At 44.2% G+C, this 22,739-nt stretch overlaps 1 protein-coding gene and 1 long non-coding RNA gene across 8 annotated transcripts in view; one reads left to right on the top strand and one right to left on the bottom strand.

Moving 5' to 3' along the window:
* The window catches only part of HIP1 (huntingtin interacting protein 1), a 438,658-nt gene extending 417,406 nt beyond the window's left edge, over positions 1-21,252 (top strand). For 4 of the 7 annotated variants that reach the window (XM_085858610.1, XM_085858612.1, XM_085858615.1 and 1 more), the window contains 2 exons: positions 11,520-11,631; positions 12,362-18,408. In XM_085858610.1, coding sequence (XP_085714736.1) covers positions 11,520-11,631; positions 12,362-12,532 — 283 coding nt within the window. In that variant the 3' untranslated portion in view covers positions 12,533-18,408. The other 3 variants (XM_085858611.1, XM_085858616.1, XM_085858614.1) reach the window with 2 other exon arrangements.
* LOC147011041 (uncharacterized) overlaps positions 11,313-22,739 on the bottom strand; it is a 147,429-nt gene continuing 136,002 nt past the window's right edge. The window contains exon 4 of the long non-coding RNA XR_015052090.1: positions 11,313-11,752. This is a non-coding gene — a long non-coding RNA (uncharacterized LOC147011041). The remainder of the gene's footprint in view (positions 11,753-22,739) is intronic.

The following is a 22,739-nucleotide window of genomic DNA, read 5'->3' as shown; positions in this document are numbered from 1 at the left end:
AGACGCTTCAAGTTTTCTTTAAAGGGGTATGTTTGGGGTGGGGGGGGGGGTTCGGTGTTTTTACAAAGAACTAAAGTGAAGTGGGCGACACAATCCATAAAATACACAAACCTTTTTCAACATCAGGAAGTCGATTGATTTCCATGGAGAAAACCGGTGTGTATTGCTTATAATTTAAAGCTATTACGATGTGAACAGTTACGACCATGTCCCATGAATACCTCCTCAGCAACCAAAATGGCATCCACAACAATTGAGACAGTAACGGCTATTTCGACAAGACAGGATTTAATAAATAATGGTGAATTTCAAAGCTTCTCATGGTTCCTTCTTTCATCCCCAGATGATACGGCCTTCGTAGTTGTGAGCAACTTTAATTATAATAACTAGCAGAGTACCCACCCTCTGGGTCGGTAGATTTTGCACATTACTTGCTGAAATATGTATCGTCTGTGTTTTGCATGGAAATAAGAAAAATGAAGGACATTAAAGAAATTCAGCAAACAGGTCATACTGCTTGGCATTTATATTACAAAACCACATCTTCAATCACAGAGAAAAGATCCCCAGAAAGAATTTTCAAAAAGGTAACAGAAAATCCAGTGTCGAGGAACGCCCGGCGATTTCACGAGGTCATTTCCATTGCGGTTTTTCCTGCCCATAAACTATTTAATGTAGGAGCTTAACTTTTCAGAATGACAAGGTTAACTCATAAAGCTTGTCGAGTTACCATCGAAACCAATACGTGTATGCAAATGAGTTTAAAGTGACGTCAACACAAAGAACGAATCATGACCTTTCTGACAATGCTTTAATGCCCTGTTAACTTATGAAAGCTTGCTTGTAATTGGTGGAGAAAGCTGATGACATAAAAAGCATTTCTGGGATAGCGCTATCGTGCTTTATATTGTCCGCTGCTTTATTTGAGAACTCGAGGAGAAATTAAAAAAAAACTGTCAACACTCCGCTCTCAGGAGCTACTTCAAGCCATCAACATCTACTTCATCCACCGACGAACCCATGCCAAGCACATCATCAGCTCCACGTCCTCCTACCTCCTCCCATTAACCACCACTTCCACCACCTTCCACCCTGTAATGCAATGCTGAGTTCCTGCTCCATGTTTATGTTCAATTCCATGTACGATGATATAACGGTGGTTTTAGTTCCGAGTTAGTGTCTTTATTATGAGGTAAATAATATTATTATAAGTCACTTGCAACCAGAACCATCATTATATCATCGTACTGGTATTTATACTCTCCCACTGGCACCCCTACCCCCCCCCCGGTCTTCCTCCACCCCCGGAGCTGTCACCCGGGGTGGACCGCCCTCCCCACAGCCCCCTTAGTATGCCAGTGGAACTAGATAGATGGTCGAAACGTTCTAAATGTCGAATGGGTAAGTTCCAACAATAGTTTGGGTCGAAAGGGTCTAAATCTCTACAGGATGTAAATGTAAGGGGTCTAAAGTGATCTGAAGTGTCTAAAAATGTCTGAGTGGTCTTAAGTTCTAAATCTCTAAATGGCAAAGTGTGAGGAGGAGGAGCAAGGAGGGGTGGGGGAGTGAGGCCTCACCACCCATTGCTATACACTATGGGAGGGGGAAAGGAGTGAGGAGTATGAGGGTTAGAAGGGAGTAGTGAGGAGGGGGAGAGAGAGAGGGGTAGTGGGGAATGGAAGGAGGTGTTCTGGACATGCGTTTGATAGGGAGACTTCAGGGAAAGCCAGTGGGGGGGGGGGATGGTCCCCATATGCTGACATTAATACAGAATTGAACGAAATTGGGTACGTCAAAACAGCATGTTCATAAGAGTCACAAGAAACAACGTCCGGACACCACCCAGAGACGTCCGTAGGGGGTGGAGGGGGCTTTCGGAGGAGGTAAGCAGGAAGGATGGGGAAGGGAAGGAAAGACATTTTCCTTCAATAGTCAAAAAAGCTGTGCCATTGTTTGTGCCTTTATTTAATTTCCACACATACAAGCTCTAAAATATCTTTAGCTGAGACAAATTGCAGAATTGATGAGAGCAGCAGTTCTGACTGTGACAAAAAACCAGCTCTCATTTGTCCATTTCACACATTCTTTGAAACCCCTTCCTCTCTATGACCTCCAGAGAGTTGTATGGTGGTGAAGGGGGTTTGGGAGGAGGATAGAGTGAGGGGAGGGAAAGTCAGGTCAGGCCAGATTTGATCTGTGACGTGCTACAGGTACCATGTAAACCTGTACTAACCTGTTTCATGGCCGGGTTGTGGGTGACTAAACCGTCTCCCCCACCTGGTTTCCTGGTGAGGAGGGTGTATGGATAAGGACACCCAGCAGGATTAAAAACAAAACCTGTCAAAGGGCGGAGGAGCTCCTTGTGAGCCAATGTCCATCCCTATCTAGTGCCCAACTGTGTCTGTGGACGTCCTGCTGCAGTTGGGTTACATGTTTTTTAGGAAGTTGGTGGTGCGATTTACACTCCGGCCAACGTAAAACACTTCATTCCCCAAAACCCACAAATGCAAAGAAAACTCAAAACCCACTCCGTGGGAGTACCTCCTGTGCTACTGCCCTTTGCAAGGCAGCTCGCCAGATGACGGGATCGGGGCAAAGTATTTGGGACCCCCATTCCTTGATGATTGGAGGAAAAGCACGGGGCAAATTCCTGGGCCAGATTGTGATGGTATGTGGCAGAATGGTGCTGATATGTCGTCCACCAGATGGTGGTCTCCTTGGGATAACCTTCGGTGATTCCTTCGGGTAGGAACCTGTAATTCCCCATCCCTAAGAGAGAATGATCACCTGCCTCTTTTATCATCTGAGCTCAGGCGTTTGAACATCGGTATTACAGCACTCTCTGAGGTTCGGAGACCGGATAATGGCAAAATCAATGGAGGGTGGTTACACATAGTATTGGATTGGTTGTTCTGATGGTTCCCATGCCTAAGTAGTTGCTGCAGCTGTGTCCAATGAGCTGATTCCAATGATAATTGTGGTAACACCAGTCAACAAGCGTATTATGAGACTCAGGATTCGTCACTCCTTGGGTGTCACTTCCCTGGTCTCTGTATCTGCTGCGACTGAGGCGAGTGATGTCAACGTGAGGATGTAATCTATGCCACACTCAAGTCTGTGGTTGATCAGTGCCCCAGGCTAGATAATCTTCTTGTATTGGGTGATTTCAATGCATCGACTGGCACTGATAGTGATGGTTATGAGACATGTGTTGGTCCCTATGGGTCTGGAACTGTGAACCAGAATAGCACGAAGTTGCTTGACTTTGCAAGAAAGCATGGACTTAGGGTGGCTGTTTCATGTTTTCAGCGCCCACCGGCTCATAGCTGGACTTGGTATTCCAACGCTGGTGGTGTGGCAAAGGAGGTTGACCATGTGCTTGTTGCTGGTCACTGGAGGATAATCCAAAACTTCAGGGTCTACCGGAGTGCTCATTTTCTCAATGACGACCACAGGCTTGTTGCAGCAACTCTGAAGTTGTAGCTTAAATACGGGAGAATGGTACCATCCAGCCGAGGCTGGATGTTGGCAAGCTCAAGGATGAGAGGGTAGCTGAGGAGTTTGCGAAGAAGCCGAGTGAAGATTTGGGGGGTGTGGTTGCTTTGGGAGGTCCTGAAGAGTTGTGGAGTGCCTTCAAGACCACTGCCCTTGATGTTGCCGGTGGATGTCTTGGAACTCACTAATGGGTGAAGAAGAATTTTGTCTCTCAATGAACACTGGATACCATTGACCAGAGTCGCAGGGCCAGGCAGAATGGCATAGCTGAGCTGTTCAGGGAGTTGAGGCGTAAAACTGTATTTGTGCTGAGTGTGGACAAGGTCGCCTATGTACGAGGAATCTGTGAGAGGGAAGAGCATCACCTGTGGTCAAGTGGTTCTCGTCCTGCTTACAAGGGAATTCATGCATTGCGTTCCTCCAAGCCCATCCCATGGTGTACTGCAGTGAGAGTGGAGAATGGTTGGCTCTTGACAGAGGAGTTGGAAGTGAAGGCCCGCTGGGCCGGTTACTTTGTGTGGCTGTACCAAGCTGACCCACCAGCTGTTGAGTTGGATGCCAGGGGTGTGACTGTCCCTATTGCTGACCCTCCAATCAACTGTGGTCTGCCTTCGTTTGTGGAAACACAGTCTGCGGTGAACCAGATGAAATGGGGTAAAGCTCCTGGGATTTGTGGCATCATTGAATTACTCAGGGCTGATGGAAATGCTGTACTCATGTCATTGCATGCAGTTCTGTGCTCTGCCTGGAACACAGGCATCATCCCAACTGACGGGAAGAGGGGGCCTTGTTGTCCCTCTCTGGAAAGGGAAGGGTGATCGCCAGGACTGCAACAACAACCGAGGAGTGACGCTGCTCTCAGTGCCGAGCAAGGTCTTTGCTCAGATAATTCTTGATATGGTTTGTTACCATCTGCCCGAGCACTAGAGCCCCAGAGCAGTCAGGCTTCGCACCAAAGAGGTCCACAATTGACCGTATCCTTGCTCTTCGGGTCCTCATTGAATGCGGATGAGAGTTTTGGCAGGGGTTACTTTCAGCCTATGTTGATCTCTGTAAAGTGTTTGATTCAGTGAATTGGATGCCCTCTGGAGGATTCTTGGTCGTCATGGGTTGCCACCAAAAACTGATCAATCTGATGTCTGAACTATACTCTGGAACTGACAGTGCTGAGAGTTGTGGTCATTCCAACTCTGCCTTATTTCCAGTTGTTACTGAGTTCAGCAGGGGTGTGTACTTGTTCCCACACTTTTCAGCATGTGTATGGACTGGATTCTGGGGAGGATGTCAGAGAGATCAAGCTGTGGTCCATCGTTTGAGAATATCAAGATATCTGACCTTGATTTCACAGACTATTCAGTCATCTTTACAGAGACTCCATACATCTTTTAGGGGCCCCTGAGGTGCTGAATGAGGAGTTGGACACACTGGGATTTGGGGTTTCCTTGGTCAAATCTAAGATCCAGGCTTTCATTGACATCTTGGATGCTGCGATCTTGTCTGTAACTGTTTGTGGTGAGGATGTTGAGGGATTCACTTACCTTGGCAGTGATATTCATGTCTCTGCTGGCTGTGAGCCTGAGGTCTATCGACAACTGGGTCAGGCCTGAGGAGTCATGGATTCACTGGATCATGGGGTGTGGCGCTGTTGGTACCTGTGCAGGAGGATGAAAGTCCGAGTCTTCGGGTCGTTAATTCTTCCAGTCTTGCTCTATGGATGTGAGGCTTGGACTCTGATCAGGGATCTGAGATGGAGACTGAATTCCTTTGGTACTCGGTCTATTCGGAGAATCCTTGGTTATCACTGGTCGGACTTTGTGTCTAACGAGCCATTGCTGAGAGAGACTCAAATGAGATTTGTTTCCTGCATAGTAACAATGTGAGGCAATGTGAGGGAAGGGAATTCAACATGAGGGAAAGTGGAGGCAGCATGAGGGGAGGGAATGGTAAGGCAGTGTGAGGTGAGGTTAGGGTAAAGCAGCAAGAAGAAAGGGGAGGGTAAGGCAACACAAGGGCAGACGGAGGGGAAGGCTGCTTAGGTGGAATGAAAGGCAGCATAAGGGGAATGAAGGCAGTGTAAGGGTAAAGGGAAGCAGCGTAATGGGAAGGAAGGCAGTGGAAGGAAGGTAGCATAAGAGGAAGGGAGGCAGCATAAGGGGAAGGGAAGAAAGCATGAAGGGTGGGTTGGCAGCATACCAGGCCATTACCGGAGTGATTAAATGCACCCAAACAGCAACATTTTCTTTGTAACCACCGTGTTCTATCTAAAACCGAGAGGAAAATGTCTTCCTCCTTCATCTTCTTCTTCACTGATTATAAAGTGAGTCTCCCTCAGTCCCGTTTCTCATATCGATTAGATTCAGAAAACGCTCATTATAAAGCCTTTTAAAGCCTCACAAAGCAGGTTGCTCAACATGCAACATCGGTGAGAAATGGATACGAAAAAGCAGCTGATATTGCAATAATTTATTTGCACGATTTTTAATGGGTGAAAGTTAATTTTTATTTCGGGGTTTTTTTTTGTGTTCACAATTACGCAATGATTGGTATTTCCATCAGCGAAACGACGGGTCTTACTTCTGGTTGCTTGGAAATGAACACCCAGGCAGTTTGGTAAGCACTCTCCAAGTGGCTTAAGCACTCAAGCTTGCACTCCAATGGAACAGATGATTTGCGATCGGTCATATAAACCCATGCCATGAAACGCCAAAGCAATGGCCGAATTGGACAAATTAACACCTTTTTTGCAGTTGGAACTACTGCTGAAATCAATAAAGAAGTTAAAATTTTGTAATTCGGCTTAGACTTAAAGATTCTCGAGCTTATGATATATGTGGAAATTTAATGAAGCCACAAACGCTGGCATCTCCGGGCGTTTATTAGCAATACAATGTACCCAGCGATTCGTCAGAATGATGAGCAGGCATTCAATGACATAAGTGAGGAAAGTGGAAAAAAAACAACAATTATTATCGTTATGAAATCGTTGCTGCCTTTTCCAATTCATCGAATTGTTGAGCAGGCCAAAAAAACTGCGGCTTAAGATGGCGGCTCTTGAGAGCTGACGGGGCTCGCCAAGATGGCCTGCCACCATCTTTGTGAGGATTATTTTGGTTTTTTCCTGATGAGCACACCTTAAATTATCTTCAAAAATGGTGTTTAAATTCACACAAACACCGAATTTTCATTCATGCAGCACCTTCGAGTTCCCTGAGTAAGCCTGCAAAGTTTGGGTCTGCTCTATTTCATGGTTTTGGAGTTATGGAGGAGACGCTCTGACGAATGGACGGACACACACTGACATTTATCATTATAGATTACAACCACTATTGTTGTTGTTGGTGTTATTCCACCATATTTAGTGAGGTTTTTCTCAGCGATCACCACAACGATAAGTTATCTCGACCTATTTGCACGTTGGATGTATGTTGTTGGGGTCTCTACAAGTTTCTTGTCTTGTTATACCGGAGATAGTGCGGAGGCTTCACATGCATCTCATCTTCCTTGTACTCCCTCATATTTCTCTTTGAATGTCACAATCAGGTAGGAAGCCCCATCATCCATTGCTGTAGTACAATTAAACAGATATTTAAACACGAATGCTTCCTGGGCCCCAAATTCAAAAGTATAACATGGTATGGCATTACATTTTGACGCCGTCCAATCTCGGCACTATGCATGTTCATAGACACCACAAAATCAGTGTTCAGAAAACAATCTTCAGATGAAACGTTCCTTCACCTTGTAGTCACCTTTCTGAACATGAACAGTAATGGCCTGCTTTGTCTCTCAACCCTCTCAACAACTTGCCTTTTGATTGTAAATCTTTCTCCCATGGTAGAAACAAAACTCGTTGACATTACCCTTTTCATTATAAAGTAGGCCACCTGTAAAGCAGTGGTTTTGGTCTTTACGGCTGACAAGTAAACAGCCGTTTTGTCCTTGGCTCGTCTGTCGCATCATTGGAAGCAATCATTGCATTCCTCATTACCTCGTTAGATTGAGTGAATATTTTACTTTTAACTCTTCTCCCCTCCCAGAAAATGACATTGCACACATAAGGATCGGAATGAAAGATCTTTCAGGGTATGTTTCGTCTGGTCCATTGCAAATGTATCCTCTAAGAGCGAAATTATTTGTTTTATTTTTATATGCTTAATTAACTTATGGGACGTGCATCAGTAGTATTCCGCACCCATCCAATGTTTCCCTGAGAATGCAAGGGTGGGCCTCTTCTAACCTCCATTGGGCCCTGTATTGTACAGGACACTGAGAAACATCACGTGACTCATCTGCTTTCCTTGGCCGTCTTAATGAATCCCAAAGTTTGCATCGTTTGTACCTTCTCTGTGATTAACATTGATGTACGAAGCCGGATCGTGCACATACTTGAAATCAAATGTACCTCCGACGCAGGCCTATCGTTAGCCTCTCCTGTGATATTGATTTCACCGGCTCGAAGTGGACAGGTGGAAAAAAAACACCGTTTTATGGATACGAGTGAAACACGATGCTTCATCCCCCTTCCTATAAAACGTAATCACGTTCGCATTAAACTGTGGATTCACACTTGATATGTCTTCACGTTTAAACCTTGATTTTCATCTCTGTACTCAAACATATTTTACATTTAATTGTGACTTATTTACAGTAACTACACTTGCTTCCTTGACATCTGCATTCATAAAGCTTGATGAAACGTGACTGGCATGTGTAAGTGTCATGCGTGTGTTAGGCGGAGGTGTGTGTGTATATGTTGATGTGGATGTGAATGTGTATGTATGTGTGTGTGTGTGTGTGTGTTTGTGTGTTAGAACAGCATCTCCCAAACTTCAAATGGACCCTGGCGATCGGCAAGCCCACATTTTTTTACGAACAACGGCAGAAAGTGCTCTCCGTAGGTGTTTTATTGTGACGTTTTGTGCTACTCTTTGCTCCCGGCTTTTATACTATACCCTAGTAGGGGCCCTTTTGTCTACCACCCTCGTAACACATCTTGCCACACTAATTGGTACAAGCTAAGGAATTGGTTCAAGGAGAACATTGTTGAGAATCTGTTATGACCAGCTCAGAGGCCTGACTTTAATTCAGTTGAACCACTGGTAATCCTGGAATGTTACATGTGTGCCAGTCAGCAAGCACATTTCCAACACTGAAATGGAAATTCATCTGAATAAGGAATGATGCATTCTTCCACCTGACATTATAATCTACTAACGTTTGATTCAATTTATTTGCAGTCCCCTCAATGCGAATTTCAATCGATTGTTATTACCTCCGTCACCTAAGGTGGATGGAGGTTATGTTTTCACCCCTGTTTGTCTGTCTGTTTGTTTGTTTCTTTGTCTGTGAGCAGGATATCTCAAAAAGTTATGGTGAGGATCCGGATTCGGATCCGGATAAAATCATTTTTAAGTGATTCTTCACCACTGAAGGATGGGGCTGAAAACGATATGTAGTACAATCTCTCAAAAAGTTATGGACGGATTCAGACGAAACTTGGTATGCAGGTTTGGTGCGCGACGATGACAAATTTATTTGGTTTCGAAGATCCGGATCCGACCTATCAATGGGCTACAAAACGTAAAGTGTTCAGCCTGGCATCGGTATGCGCTCTACCAAGTGCCGTTCGAGTTATTCCGCACACGCAAAGTGAAAAGTGGGGTTAAGCAATAGGTTCACTTCTGTCTGTCTGTCTGTCTGTCTCCATCTGTCCATCTGCAAACGTCAATTTATGATCGAGGAACAACTTGATTTCAATTGAATATTATATTTTGAACATGAATCGGAAAGAGAACCTGCAGTTTAGCAGTACTTTGTCTCTGAATTTGTCCCAATCATGCGTGTGCAGAGGGGAGTGAGATTTGTTTTTGTTTTTTTTAATCTGCCTGTCTGGCAATCAAACAAAATTGAAAAATCAATCCAAGCAGGAAACACTGTTTTTAAAGACGTCATTAAAGGTGGTGGATAACACCAGGCATGGATAACTAATGCAATGTGAAAAATAAGGTGGTGTAAAAGATGCTGCATCAATTGCAGTAAACTTCGAGAATTTAATTTTTTTTTTTAATTCCACTTTTTCCAATCTTTATTTTATTTCAATTGGATTGTATGATTAAACACAGCAAGTAAAGTGGTGTATAAGACGCTGCATAAACGGTGGTAAACTTCTGGAATTTCTTTATACGACGTTTAAAATCATTATTTTATTTCAATTTTATTATATACTTCAACACAGCATGGGGTAAGGTGTTCCATCAACTCACTATTTTTACCTGTGTATTCGTACTGGTACGTCTGATGACAGCCGGAATGTTGTTTGGGTCCATAAGCCTTTATTGTACCCAGTGCAGTCTCAGCAGCTTCTCGATGCTCTGATTCGATGGCATGGTGAATCCAATCGGTTGTGATCGTGGCAATCTCGGCCATGTGTCAAATTGGATAATCCACAACAGATGATAATGTCTGCTTCACTGTCTAATTGCTACACTGCTGCCTCGCATCTGTGTGTCCTTTCAATTAGGCAGTGCAACCCTCAGATGGTTATCATCAGAACAAAATTATTTTTTTTAACCAAATATAAAAGGAGGAGGGAGAAGAATAGTTTGGAATTGTGAGCAAAATGTAGATGTCTGTCGATGGGTTGTAGGAAAGGGGTTTATGTGTGTGTGTGTGTGTGTGTGTGTGTGTGTGTGTGTGTGTGTGTGTGTGTGTGTGTGTGTGTGTGTGTGTGTGTGTGTGTGTGTGTGTGTGTGTGTGTGTGTGTCATACGGACAGGCGTCGTCAGTGCTTAAACCGATGAATAATGTGGATTCGTCATTGCACAAAGCCCAAGGTTCCTGATAACAGTCCCACTCCATGTTCATGATGAAGAATGTGCATTGTTATGCCACGCATGGGCATCTTGCTCTGGATTACTTCCTTTCTGTCAAATAAACCTTCACAGTTTCACCGCTGCTGCTGCAACACAAACCTCACTGTTCAAAGTGCATCATCGATGAAGCTTCTTAATTTGCTGCCCGACTCGAGCAGCCATTTTGTATTTCCTTGGGACAAGGATGTTTGTTTGTTTTTTTAATCTCCACTGCCGGGGCGTTTGCTTTTATTCTGGGTTCCGAGTGGTTCAAGCACAATTGACTTCCAGTATCCCATTGTTGCACCAAATGTCGGTTTGTACATTGCGACAATGCCTCAAACTTGGTGGTGGTTAATGTGTGTTCCCTTTCATCTGAAGGCATTTACAACAACAAGGATGCACAAGACTTTTGGGGGACTTTACGTGTATATGGATTTGAACCCCTGGTAATCCACGAGATTTACCAGTTTCTGTGCGGATCTCTTTGCAATGAACGAAAACAACAGGACGTTGATCGAGGTATGCTAACCGCCGTGGAAAGCGAGGAGAGGCTGATATTTTGGACGGTAACACTTTGTCAGAGAAAAAGAGAGGCGTTAATGAGGCGAACGTGTCTCTTGGACAAGGCCACGTCCCTTTTGCTCCGACGAGGGGACACCGACCAAAGTATCAGCCTCTCCTTGCTTTCCACAGCGATTAGTATACCTCGATCAACGTCCTATTGATTTCATCCATCGTAATGAGACGGACACCAGCCTTCACCAGCAAGACTAGTTCTTCATTCCACATCATGTCTCTTTACAGGTTATCAACAATACATTCTTTGTGATTTTGTCTGAACATGCTTGGTTTTGGATGGCCATCCACCACGTTCGATGAACATGGTGTTTAACTTGCATAACGAGCCGGCTCTAAACTAAGTTTGTTCAGAAAATTAACCAAACCAGTCAGATAACTTACCAACCAGAGGTTAAATTTTTATAGCCTTTCTGTACATCCTTCACATCTTTCATCTCGCATTGATCAAATTTCATTACCTTATCATCACAACATGAAACAAAGCTGGGGATCGTGGTTTAGAAGCTTTCGTCGATCAGTGAACAAACGTTGGATTTGAATGACAGTGTCAACGCGACCGATAAAACTATGAATGCTTGTCTTGTGGATGCAGGTACGAGTCCTTGAGCTTGAGAATTCTCTGCAACGTGAGCGTGAGCACCTGGGAGAACTGCGCAAGAAGCACTACGAGCTGGCAGGTGCCGCTGAGGGTTGGGATGAAGATGGTATGTGCGGGGGTGCGAGGGAATGGGATGGAGTGTACAATGGGTGCCAGATCATTGAGTAAGAAAGAGCAAGATTGCAATGCTATTTTAGAGATAGCCTTTACGTGGGTTCATTGGTTGGCTGCAGTGAGGAGGGCAAGGGATAAAAGCACAAAATTAGCTTAATGTTGATCAAATTTTACCCACAATGTTTAACAGAGAAAACGATTATGCTTACTCAATGGATATTTGTAAAACTAATTTCTCCTTTGCCATGAACTGTCATTAAACTAAATGGACATGTCTGCAGCACATTAGGCTAAATGAATATTCAGATTTTAAAAACGGAATTATATTTTGTGTTATTATTATAATTTTAACATTCACAGAGGTCAATGAACATTCTAAATACTGGAAAGAAAACCTGCAAGAACGAATGTGAATGTGGACATGAAATATGCCACAGCTCTATATATATATATATACATATATATATATATATATATATATATATATATATATATATATATATATATATATATATATATATATATATATATATATTGTTGCTGATTTGGAAGTTTACTGCACTCAACATACAGGTCCTATAGCTCAGTTATATCGATAAGTAAATGTGGATAGATAGGGTCCCGACCCTAGTCTAATGGGTAATTAAATGTTCCTGTGCTGTGGAGTTATTTTAATAGTCAGGTTTTCTTTTCGTTTATTTTTACACCACCATCAATGCCAGCGTCATCGTCCCCTCGCTCTGCTCGACGCCATTGAATACGCGTGTTCGATCACGTACGGGGCAGAGTTTTCCTTCACCTCAGATCGAGACTCCGCCCAGAAGGGCAGGGGCATGCTCTTTGTCGAACCAGGAAGCTCAGCACCTCAGGCTGGCTCCACCTTAGCCAGATAGAGTGTTCGGCCCCGGCCAATCGGGAGTCCGCGACGAGTCGTCCGAGAACGGACGGTCCAATGAGGAGGCGAGTGGCGACAAAAGGAGGTCTCTCGCGCCTGAGCACAAAAAGGAGGGGTGGGGGTTCTGGCAAGAAGTGAACATCTGCGCGCAAGGTGGTGGAGTGCAAAAGCGTCTGCGCACGGAGTGGTCGGTGCAACGGAGGGTCTTCTCCTGCCAGCTTTCGCCCTGCCAACTTCGTTCACCTGGAGCCCGGTCGTGAGGGCGTCTGGATCGTCTGGATCGTGCTGGGGGTCCAGTTCTGCCCCGAGGACCTGGTCCTTGAAGACCGCACGAAGCGGAAAGGTCAAACAAACTCTCTCCTCCAGCTCGACTGTCCTCCGGGCTGGAGGTCAGAATAAAGACCATTTTGGTCCGATTCTTAGGGTGTGTGCATATGTGTGTTTGTGGCACCAGTCAGTTAAATAGGAAATTGTATAAGTTCCGTGCTGTATATACGTGCATTTCTTTAAATCGGTTTAACACTGCTCTTGCGTGCTTCCCTCGTTCCCCAATTATTATTGTAAATAAACATCCCAATTTGTGAAATGTATCCGCTCGTTCGTGTCCTTTCCTCCATTAGCTTAGTGTGCTGCGTGTTGGAAAATTAGCCAGGCTGTTGCCGCTGTAATGGGACATTTGGACCGATGAATCTCGGCTATAAACCGCTCGGGTCGCACACGGTTCGAGTACGCTAAGCGGCTTGTTCCGTATGGGTGCCATCGAGGGTGTGGATACTCGGTAAATCACCACGTGGAAATCCAGGTATTTTGAAAATTGGCCAATAACCCTGTATCATGTGGCAGAAATATAGACGCTTCACGGTCCGATAATGGACCCGTACTTTTCCAGAGTTTTCTGAAAAGGTACGATCTAAATCCTGGCAATCGGTCGAGCCAACTCTATTGCTCCATCTCGCGGTCGTGCTCGCAGCCGATACCCTGCCCCGCAGCAATATATATATATATATATATGGACTCGCTTCGTGTCCTCAACATCCCCCCCCCCCCACTTTATTCCCCAGGACGTCAACTCCCCCACCCAACCGCAAGTCCAAATCCAGATACGACAATGTTTTAAGTGATTCTTCACCATTGAGAAATAGGGCCAAAACCTCTAGGTCAGGTCAGGTATGGGAGAATGCGCCAGAGCAGCACGTCGCTGCATACACTTTCCGCCAATACTCCAGGGGCCTCAGTCTGGCCATCCTCCAGGCAGTTGCCTGGCCCATCCCCATCTCCTTGAGATGCTGATCAACCTGCTGCAACCACGAGGCACGTGGTCGGCCCATTGGCCTCCTCCACTCATGAGGCTCCATCACTGAGAGAATCTGGTGAGCAGTATCAGCATCAGGAAAATGAGCCACATGTCCAAGCAGCCGCAGATGACGCTCACAGACTATGCAGGTTACAAATGTCATTTGAGTCGCTCTCAGCAACCGCTCGTTGGACACAAAGTCCAACCAGCGATAGCCAAGGATTCTTCGAAGAGACCTGGCACCAAAGGAATTCAGTCTCTGTCTCAGATCCCTGGTTAGAGTCCAAGTCTCACATCCAGAGAGCAACACTGGAAGCACCAAGGACCTGAAGACTTGGACTTTTATCTTCGCACACAGGTACAGGCAGCACCACACCCCATGATCTCGTGAATCCATGACTCCCCAGGCCCGACCCAGACGTCTGTTGACCTCTGGCTCACAGGCAGCTGAGACATGAATATCACTGCCAAGGTAAGTGAATCTCTCCGTGACCTCAACATCCTCACCACAAACAGGTACAGACAGGATAGAAGCATCCAAGACATCAATGAAAGCCTGGATCTGAGTTTTTTTCCAAGAAACCTGTAATCCCAGCGGCTCTGACTCCTCATGCAGCACCTTGAGTGCCCCCAAAAGGATATCTAGAGATTCCGCAAAGATGACTGCATTATCTGCGAAATCAAGGTCAGAGATCTTGACATTCCCAAAAGATGCACCGCAGCTTGATCTCTCCGACATCCTCCCCAGAATCCAGTCCATACAAGTGCTAAAAACTGTGGGGGCCAGTACACATCCCAAACAAACTCCAGTAACAACTGGAAATAAGTTAGAGATGGTACCACCAAATCTCACAGCACTCGCAGTACCAGAGTATAGTTCAGACATCAAATCGATCAGTTTTGGTGGCACCCCACGAAGACCAAGAATCCTCCAGAGGGCATCCCGATTCACTGAATCAAACGCTTTACAGAGATCAACATCGGCTGCAAGCAGCCCCTGCTGAAACTCTCGTCTGCGCTCGGTGAGGACCCGAATAGCAAGGATACGTTCAATCATAGACCGCTTTGGTGTAAAGCTTGACTGCTCTGGACGCTGGTGCTCAAGCAGATGGTGGCGAACCCTATCAATAATTATCCGAGCAAAGACTTTGCCCAGCACCGAGAGCAGCATCACCCCTCAGTAGTTGTTGCAGTCTTGGCGATCACCCTTCCCTTTCCAGAGAGGGACAACAAGGCCCCTCTTTCAGTCGGTTTGGATGATGCCTGTATTCCAGGCAGAGCACAGAACTGCATGCAACGTCACGAGTGCAGCATTTCCACCAGCCTTGAAAAGTTCAGCATGGATGCCACAGATCCCTGGAGCTGTACCCCATTTGAACCCGCAGCTATAAATAGCACAAAAAACTATAAATAGCACAATATCTCAAAAAGTTATGGAAAGATTCAGACAAGAATTGATGAACTGGTTGGGTGTGTGACGAGGAAGAATTTATTCGATTTTGGTGAAGATCCATCTTACCCATTCAAAGTTTGAGAATCGGTTGTAGCCATTTTGGCTCCAATGCCTCTCGTCAGTCACTTTACCGGATAAAACTGCGCATTCAGCAAGAGCTCCAGCTATCCTGAGGGAAACTTAGGAGGGAACCAGCTACTATATGATTTGATTGGTCTTTCTCCTCGACACCTGGGTCGGACGATTGGTTTTCATGTCAGAACCACCACTGCAGACCTTCACCAGGGTTTCCCCTGGCTTTGCCCTGCCCAGATGAAGCTCACCATCTTCCGGATACCAACAAGTACGCCGTGGCTACATCCACCTCTGCTGGCTCATGCCAGACAGGGAGTGTAGCGATGAAGCAGTACAGGACGGGCCGGTTGTGTGTAGATTTTGGTTGAGGTCCGGATGCAGATCCGGCCTTTCGGTGGGATACAAAACGTAAACTGTTCACCCGAGCAGAGGTATGCACTCTACAGAGTGCCCTACTAGTTACGTACTGTTTGAACTTCAGTTTCAACGTGACTACATCTATTAATTATGTACTTTTGGAACGTACAGTACCTTTTTGAACCTTTTATAGTGCTGACACCCTTGACCCGTTAAATTTACACCTTTGAAGACCCTTTTAACATTTTAGATGCCTTTGACCCTTTCGACCATGTAGACGCTGTTATAACCCTTAAGAGCCAAACCACTATTGGAACATATCCTTTCGACCTTGACCCCTTAAGACCTTTTCACTCTTTAGACTGCTTTGACCCCCTGACCCTTAAGGATTGTTCCACCCCTTTCAACCATTTGACCTCTAACTGCTGTTGTACATACCTTGTAAGACTTTTTGGACCATTTCAGACCTTTTAGACCCCTTGAACTTTAAGTTAGTTTTGCCCCCCTTAGACCCTTGGACCCCTTATATACATGAGGCCACACTGACCATTTCAATCCTTTTGACCGCTTATAAGCCTGGCATTGACTTCGTGGTTAGGGGGTGGCTTGGGATCCTAGGGTCCTGAGTTTGAGGCCCGTTCGCTGCTGAATTAACACCAGGGGGTTGACTCAGCCTGTCATCCTTTTGAGGTCGGCAAAATGAGCGCCGGTGTACTGGTAATAGGGTCACTGCATCAGTGGCATAGCCGTGCCCCTAACCAACCATGCAACCAGCAGTCAAAAGGCTGCACACGAAGGGAACTCCTTATGACTCCATAGACCCTTTAAACCCCCTTGTAGACCCAAGCTGTTAGTTAAATAGGAGTCTTCGCATTGCAATCATACTTTTTACAAAACCTTGAGACCCTTTAAATGCCTGAGACCCTCTAGACCTTTATATCGTTCAGAACCTTTAAACCTGCACACACTTTTGCCCCCTTGAGACCCATTTAGACCCCTTTATATATTTTAGACCCCTTAAGACTTTTACACCCTTTAGACTGCTGAGACCCATTGATCCTTTCGACTCATTAGACCATTTTAAACCCTGAGACACCTTGACCCTTTCAGCCTTTATACCTCCTTTAGACCTTGTAGACCCTGAGACCCTATATATCATTGAGACCACTTATACTCCTAAGATCCCTTTAGGACCCTTTGACTCCTTGAGAACCCTGAGTTGCCTTCAGACTGCTTTGACGACTTGATCCTTAAGACCCAATACACCTTTTTGACTCCTTAGACCATGTAGACCCTATAGACCTCCGTAGACCCCTTTAGATCCTAAAAAAATCTCTTAACTACTTTTGCAACATACCAATTAGACTTTTTAGACCCTATAGGTCTTTTCCGATCCTATCGTTTATACCTTTTAAGACCTTTATACCCCTTCTTCCTTTCAACCGTTGAGCCCCTACAGACCCCTTCAACACTTTAGACCTTACAAGTGCAATATATCCCTTCGACCTTTAGAGTCCTTAATACCCTTACAGCCCCTTTGGACCACTTAGACCTCATTGACCCTTCAGACCTTTACATCCTTTAGACACCTTAGACATTTAAACCTTGAGACCCTCCATGCCCTCTCGACTGTCGAGACCCATTAGACCCCTTTAGACGACACCACACAAACATATATATAGAGTCTTGTTGCAATATACAAACGATACTTGCTTCAGCAAGTAATGCGCAATCTCCACTGTGTGTGTGTGTGTGTGTGTGTGTGTGTGTGTGTGTGTGTGTGTGTGTGTGTGTGTGTGTGTGTGTGTGTGTGTGTGTGTGTGTGTGTGTGTGTGTGTGTGTGTGTGTGTGTGTGTGTGTGTGTGTGTGTGTGTCCATGTATCTACTGCACATGCAAGTTGTTCTGAAAATTAGGCTTTTCCAGTGAGAAACATTTCAACAGTAAATTTGGCAACTTTTTGAAAAGCTAATGGGAAAATGCTGTTGTAATTTGCCCAAAAACTGCATTCCTGCAACAAACACACTTTGCCCAACACCAGGGACTACAGGCTCCCGCTGTAAATGGAATGAATTGTGTTTTGAGGTTTATTTCATTATTTCATGGCCTCTGTGATTATAAAGCACCTTTATTTCAAGCTTTCAACGTCGTCATCGAAGCCAAATCCACCGCTCGATGGAAGGCTAACTGTGGCAACTCAGATGCAAAATCATCAGGATGCATTGGAGGAATCATGTCGATGGTGCCTCATGCGACTTATACACCTTTGTCATCCATTGCAATTAAGAATGGAGATGGAAGCAAACTACTTTTACAGATTGGCAAGGTGACAGCAGCTTGATGTGTTTCTCTCCTCTTTCTGCGAAACCTTTCATTTTGTTGCTCTCCTCCCCCACGTTAAGCTCACGTCCGCAGTCCGTCAATCGATAGTTTGCCAATCACACTTTCCACACAGGGACATAGGGACTGGCTCTGCCACCTGACAAGGTGACCCCGAAGCTGCACCTGATCCACACAATCCCGATTTTTGGCAAAGGAGACGGAAAACAAACCGAAACACATAAAACAGTTCGTCCCTGTGTTTCTGCTTTTCTTTTTTTTGTCTTTCTTCATGTACTTTATCAACTTGTTTAGTCAAAGTTTTGTTCTCTGGAATTACTGTCCACAATTCCTCCAAAGTATTGTCCTCTCGTTTCTTTCCAGATGTGCATTAAAGTCAGGTGGCATTTGGATTCTTCAGCAGAAACCAGCATCACCAACCGAAGTTCTTCGTTCTTCCTCTGCCTTGCAGTACTTTCTTGGCCCAGTGTTTACCTTTAATAGTAATAAAGCACAGCCTGCGTGCCTACGAGAATGAGCCAACATGTGGGAAAAGTTGACACGCCTTAGTTTGTGGAGTCGTCACACGTCAAATTGTCCTGAACTATCTATCCTTGCCCTTTCTAGCCTTCCTTCTCTAATTGCGTGTTTTTATTTTAGGAATACTGTGAGTGAAAGCGATGTCAGCTTGTTACATATTTCACTTTCTGAATTATTCTTATCACGGTTTGTTTGACCGATATTTATTTGCTGCGTTTTTTTTTTATTCCTCTTCCTATATTTTTGGGATAAGGAACATGGAGCTCAAGGGTGAGATGCGCGTAAAGATGAATGCTCTCACTTTAGAGTGGTTTCTTACATTGTGCCCAAATTTCGTAGTGACTAATAAATAAATCGTTAATTGTAAAACTGTTATTTTACTGTCAACCTCTTTTAGACCTTTGAGCTCTGATGTCACCGGTCGACATACTTCGTTTTGATGTACGGACGTCTCTTGCGATGATTCTGCTTTTACAAAATATAAATCGATTTTAATTCTGCACTGGTTCTCTTTCTCCAGCCATCTTGGAAAGCAAGCCGACATGAATGAAATGCTTATTTTCGATTTGGTTTCATCAGTCGATCAACGTTCTGCTTCTTCTCCTCCTCCTCTTCCCTCCTCCACCTCCTCCTTCTTTCTTATGCAGCACAAGGCTGCTGGGTAGCATCATTGGCTAAGGGTGTGGCTGTGATTCTGATGCAATGCCCTCTGTAGGTGAGAGCAGCATTTTCTAATTTGTCATAGTGCTGGTGATAGCTCGCCTTCTCTCCACGAAGAACACTGTGGGATCTTTAACATCCACCAACTAATGCCAGCAGGTGTGATTCCAAGTTTATCGTCCATTCAAGGGATGGCACACATAGTGATGAATCAACCTACCTGTGAAACACCGGGATGAGTGGATGGCAGTTTATAACTGGCCCGAGATTAGAATAAATAGCTTGTCGGCGAGTGTGTGTACCTCATGGCTATTCTGTCCAACAAGGTGACGTACGAGTTAACTGAACACAGGAAAAGGACATTTGGCCCATCTCGCCTGCACCAAAATCCCCTTGATAATCGAGTAGTGTTCTCAATAGATAACCGGCTGTTTTTTTCTTGATGATAAACAACAATGTTTTATATAGGACCAAACTCTTTGGGTGTTGAAATTGCAATATTTGTATGGCTGGAAGGACATCCACCCATGAACATGTTTATTGGTTGTCTCTTACTCCATGACATGCTATTAATCACATGCATTTAAGGATATCATTGATAATCAGTCAGAACAACTCTTTTCATCCCAACTCCAAACGAGGATGTGATTGACTAATCGGGGCCGCAAAACCGTGAACATGTCATTTTGACACAATCTCTCTGCTGCTCAAAAAGGCCTCTCCTGTCTTGTCTTGTCTTGTCAACAGTATGCTCTTGAAACACGTCTTTTGCTCCTCCCAGATGCAAATGCACAAACCAGAGCAGCTAAGCATCATGAGCATGTTGAAATGCGTGTGTCTGACATGATCTGCGTGGCGAATGAAGAAGGGTCATCCTGTGAACCGTCATACTTTGTTTAAACAGTAAAGGCCTGTTAATGTAACCTGCTTTTCAAAGCATCAATTTGAAAGCTTTTGAACCAGCTTCCAAAAGAGTTTCGCTTCTGGCCTGGACAGATACTTTCCTTTCCAATCGACTTCGCTTTATTTGTGAATTAAGCCACTCTTTTGGCAGCAAGCTCTTTTATGCTATTAAACTTAGAGAGCATTTCAGCACATGCTTCGGGTGGCCAATAATAACCGAATTATTTCACATGAGTGCTCTCGCGCATAGCCAGTCTTTTCTTTGGAAATCCCGAATGGATATTGATCTCTTGAGGAGCAGTAAGAATTGTACATCAAAGTTTAACTTCTAAATCGCTTCTTTTCTTCTTTTTCTGGTATTCATCGCACTTCTTTCGCAGCCGTGTCGAGGATCAGACACGTCCACAGAACATTTGATTGCACCGCTTGGCACTCCTGAAATGTCGTCAAATGTCATGGGTCTTCACCTTGTTGGTGATCTCGTTCTGCCAAGTCATGTCTGACTTATGGTGACATTCATGATCAGATCATGGAGAGGTTAAGCTCCTTTAGCTTTAGACCCTTCACATTGTACACCTCTGCACTATAAACGTATAGACCAGGTAGTTTGTATGTTTCCAAGTGAATGGCCTTCTTTGGATAAGAAGAGCAACCGACACATGAGAGACTTTACAGAGTGCTTTGATGACCCTTTATATCTTGGTATTGTATTAAATTTAATAACTTTTTTTAGGTATGCATCTTTTATTACATTTATATACACTTTTAAAAATTCCTTTAATACAGACTTTGCTGTGACTGTGTCCCTTATATATCTGAGGATCTTAGTGTTTTTAGCTTTTAATCTTTTGAATAATATTTAACAAAAACTAGCAAGTTACCCGTGTCCGCACGGGATTCTCAACAAGGTAGCAATGGACGCAGCAAAAATGCAAATGGAATCTTCTGTCATCGAGCCAGCAAACTGGAATCAACAATTCACATTGATTGCCACATCTGATGCAATTTAAATGCTGTCCTGGCGGTGAGGTGCTCCGTGTGAAACTGTTTGTTCGATATATGTCGCCTTTTTTTTTCTGATGCCTTGGGTCCGTAATAAAAATTTGTGTTGGTGTCAAAGCTGGTGACCAATTGCAAATTAATATAATAGGAGGACGTATATTGCACAATTCACAAAATGTTTCATTGTTTTCCATTTCATTTATGTCGGAAATTTATCGGGGTTTTTATTTTTTTTAATGCTCTTTTCACTCTTTTTAAATAAAGTACATTATTCAATCCAAGATAAATTTTAGATCATTTTAACAATGGTAGCGGGTTGGCGTGATATCCTCGATGTACGCGCACTCGCTTTTGAGCTATCTAGCTAGGGTTTGAATCTGGCCCCAGCTATAAAACTGTCATCCGGGTGTTTTGCAGGCACTGTGATTCATCAATGTGTATGCTGTCCCTCAGATGGACGTTGAACTGGGTGACCCATCTGCCGGCATTCATTGGTCGATGCTAAAAATCTCCAGTGTCCTTCGTGAAGAGTGGGCGAGCTATCGCCGGCATAGTCAACAAATTATAAACTCCTGCTCTAACCTACAGGGGCGCTGAATAGGTGGCAGTGCCGCGGCCCTGCAGGAACCGATGCTGACCCACAGCCTTGTGCTGCACACGAACGACGATGACAAAAAGCAGCTGCAGAAAACAAATTTATGAACAAACTCTTACATTATAATACAATTGGTTAATAGTTTTAAAAAGTAGGAAAAGAGGTTTCTGGCCAACTGTTGAGATGTTTGTTCAATAGATTCCGTTTTCTGAGTTGTTCGGCTGATGTTATCAGTTACGTCAACACATCTTGGTAAGTGGTCCAGAAATGCCTTTTCCTACTACTCCGGTTCCAACATATCATCCCTGGTTTTGATGTTATGGATAAGTGCAACTGCTTTGGAGAAATACCCGGCAAAAAATTAACGTTCATCCTTTTAAAAATTGTGCGAATAAATCATTGAAATATCAGCTGCTTTTTTTCATATGGTATCCTTTTCTCACCTGTGTTGTAAGTCGAGCGAAAGGTGGAGTATCATCAGACATACTGTTTGACAGGGCGATAGATTACTGGAATATGAATAAAATGGAAATGTTGAAGAAAAAAAAGAAGTACTGAATATAGCAAGCGTTTTCTGACTTTAATCGATATGAGAAATGGGATTGAAGGAGACTCACCTTATAATAAGTGAAGGAGATGAAGGAGGAAGAAATTTTGTTTCATTGTAAATTGAAACTTTGATGCCCACCTATCCTTACCTACCTTAACTATATCATACTTTTTACAGATTGGGCTTGATTTGTGGTATCCCCTATCAGACAATTGTGGACGCAGGGATGGATGGATGGATGGACGGACGCAGGCACGCCGAGACCGAGCTCCTTTTATTATTTTCGAAAAAGAAATAATGTGCACTCATTGAATGAATTGGCTTGAGATATGCAGGAGACATTTCAATGAGGGTCTCCAGTTGAATGAATTGTTTTGATTATCTTCATCATTGTGATTTCTATGATTTATAGCTGATGAGGTTTTTAAAAATATTTAAATTATTTCATATTAACTGAAA

Source organism: Eptatretus burgeri, chromosome 16, assembly GCF_056783735.1.
Source record: "Eptatretus burgeri isolate ZD-2024b chromosome 16, Ebu_testis_v1, whole genome shotgun sequence".
Classification (NCBI taxonomy): Eukaryota; Metazoa; Chordata; class Myxini; order Myxiniformes; family Myxinidae; genus Eptatretus; species Eptatretus burgeri.
Note: the sequence above shows the minus strand (reverse complement) of the source record. Positions and strands in the feature narration are given on the sequence as shown.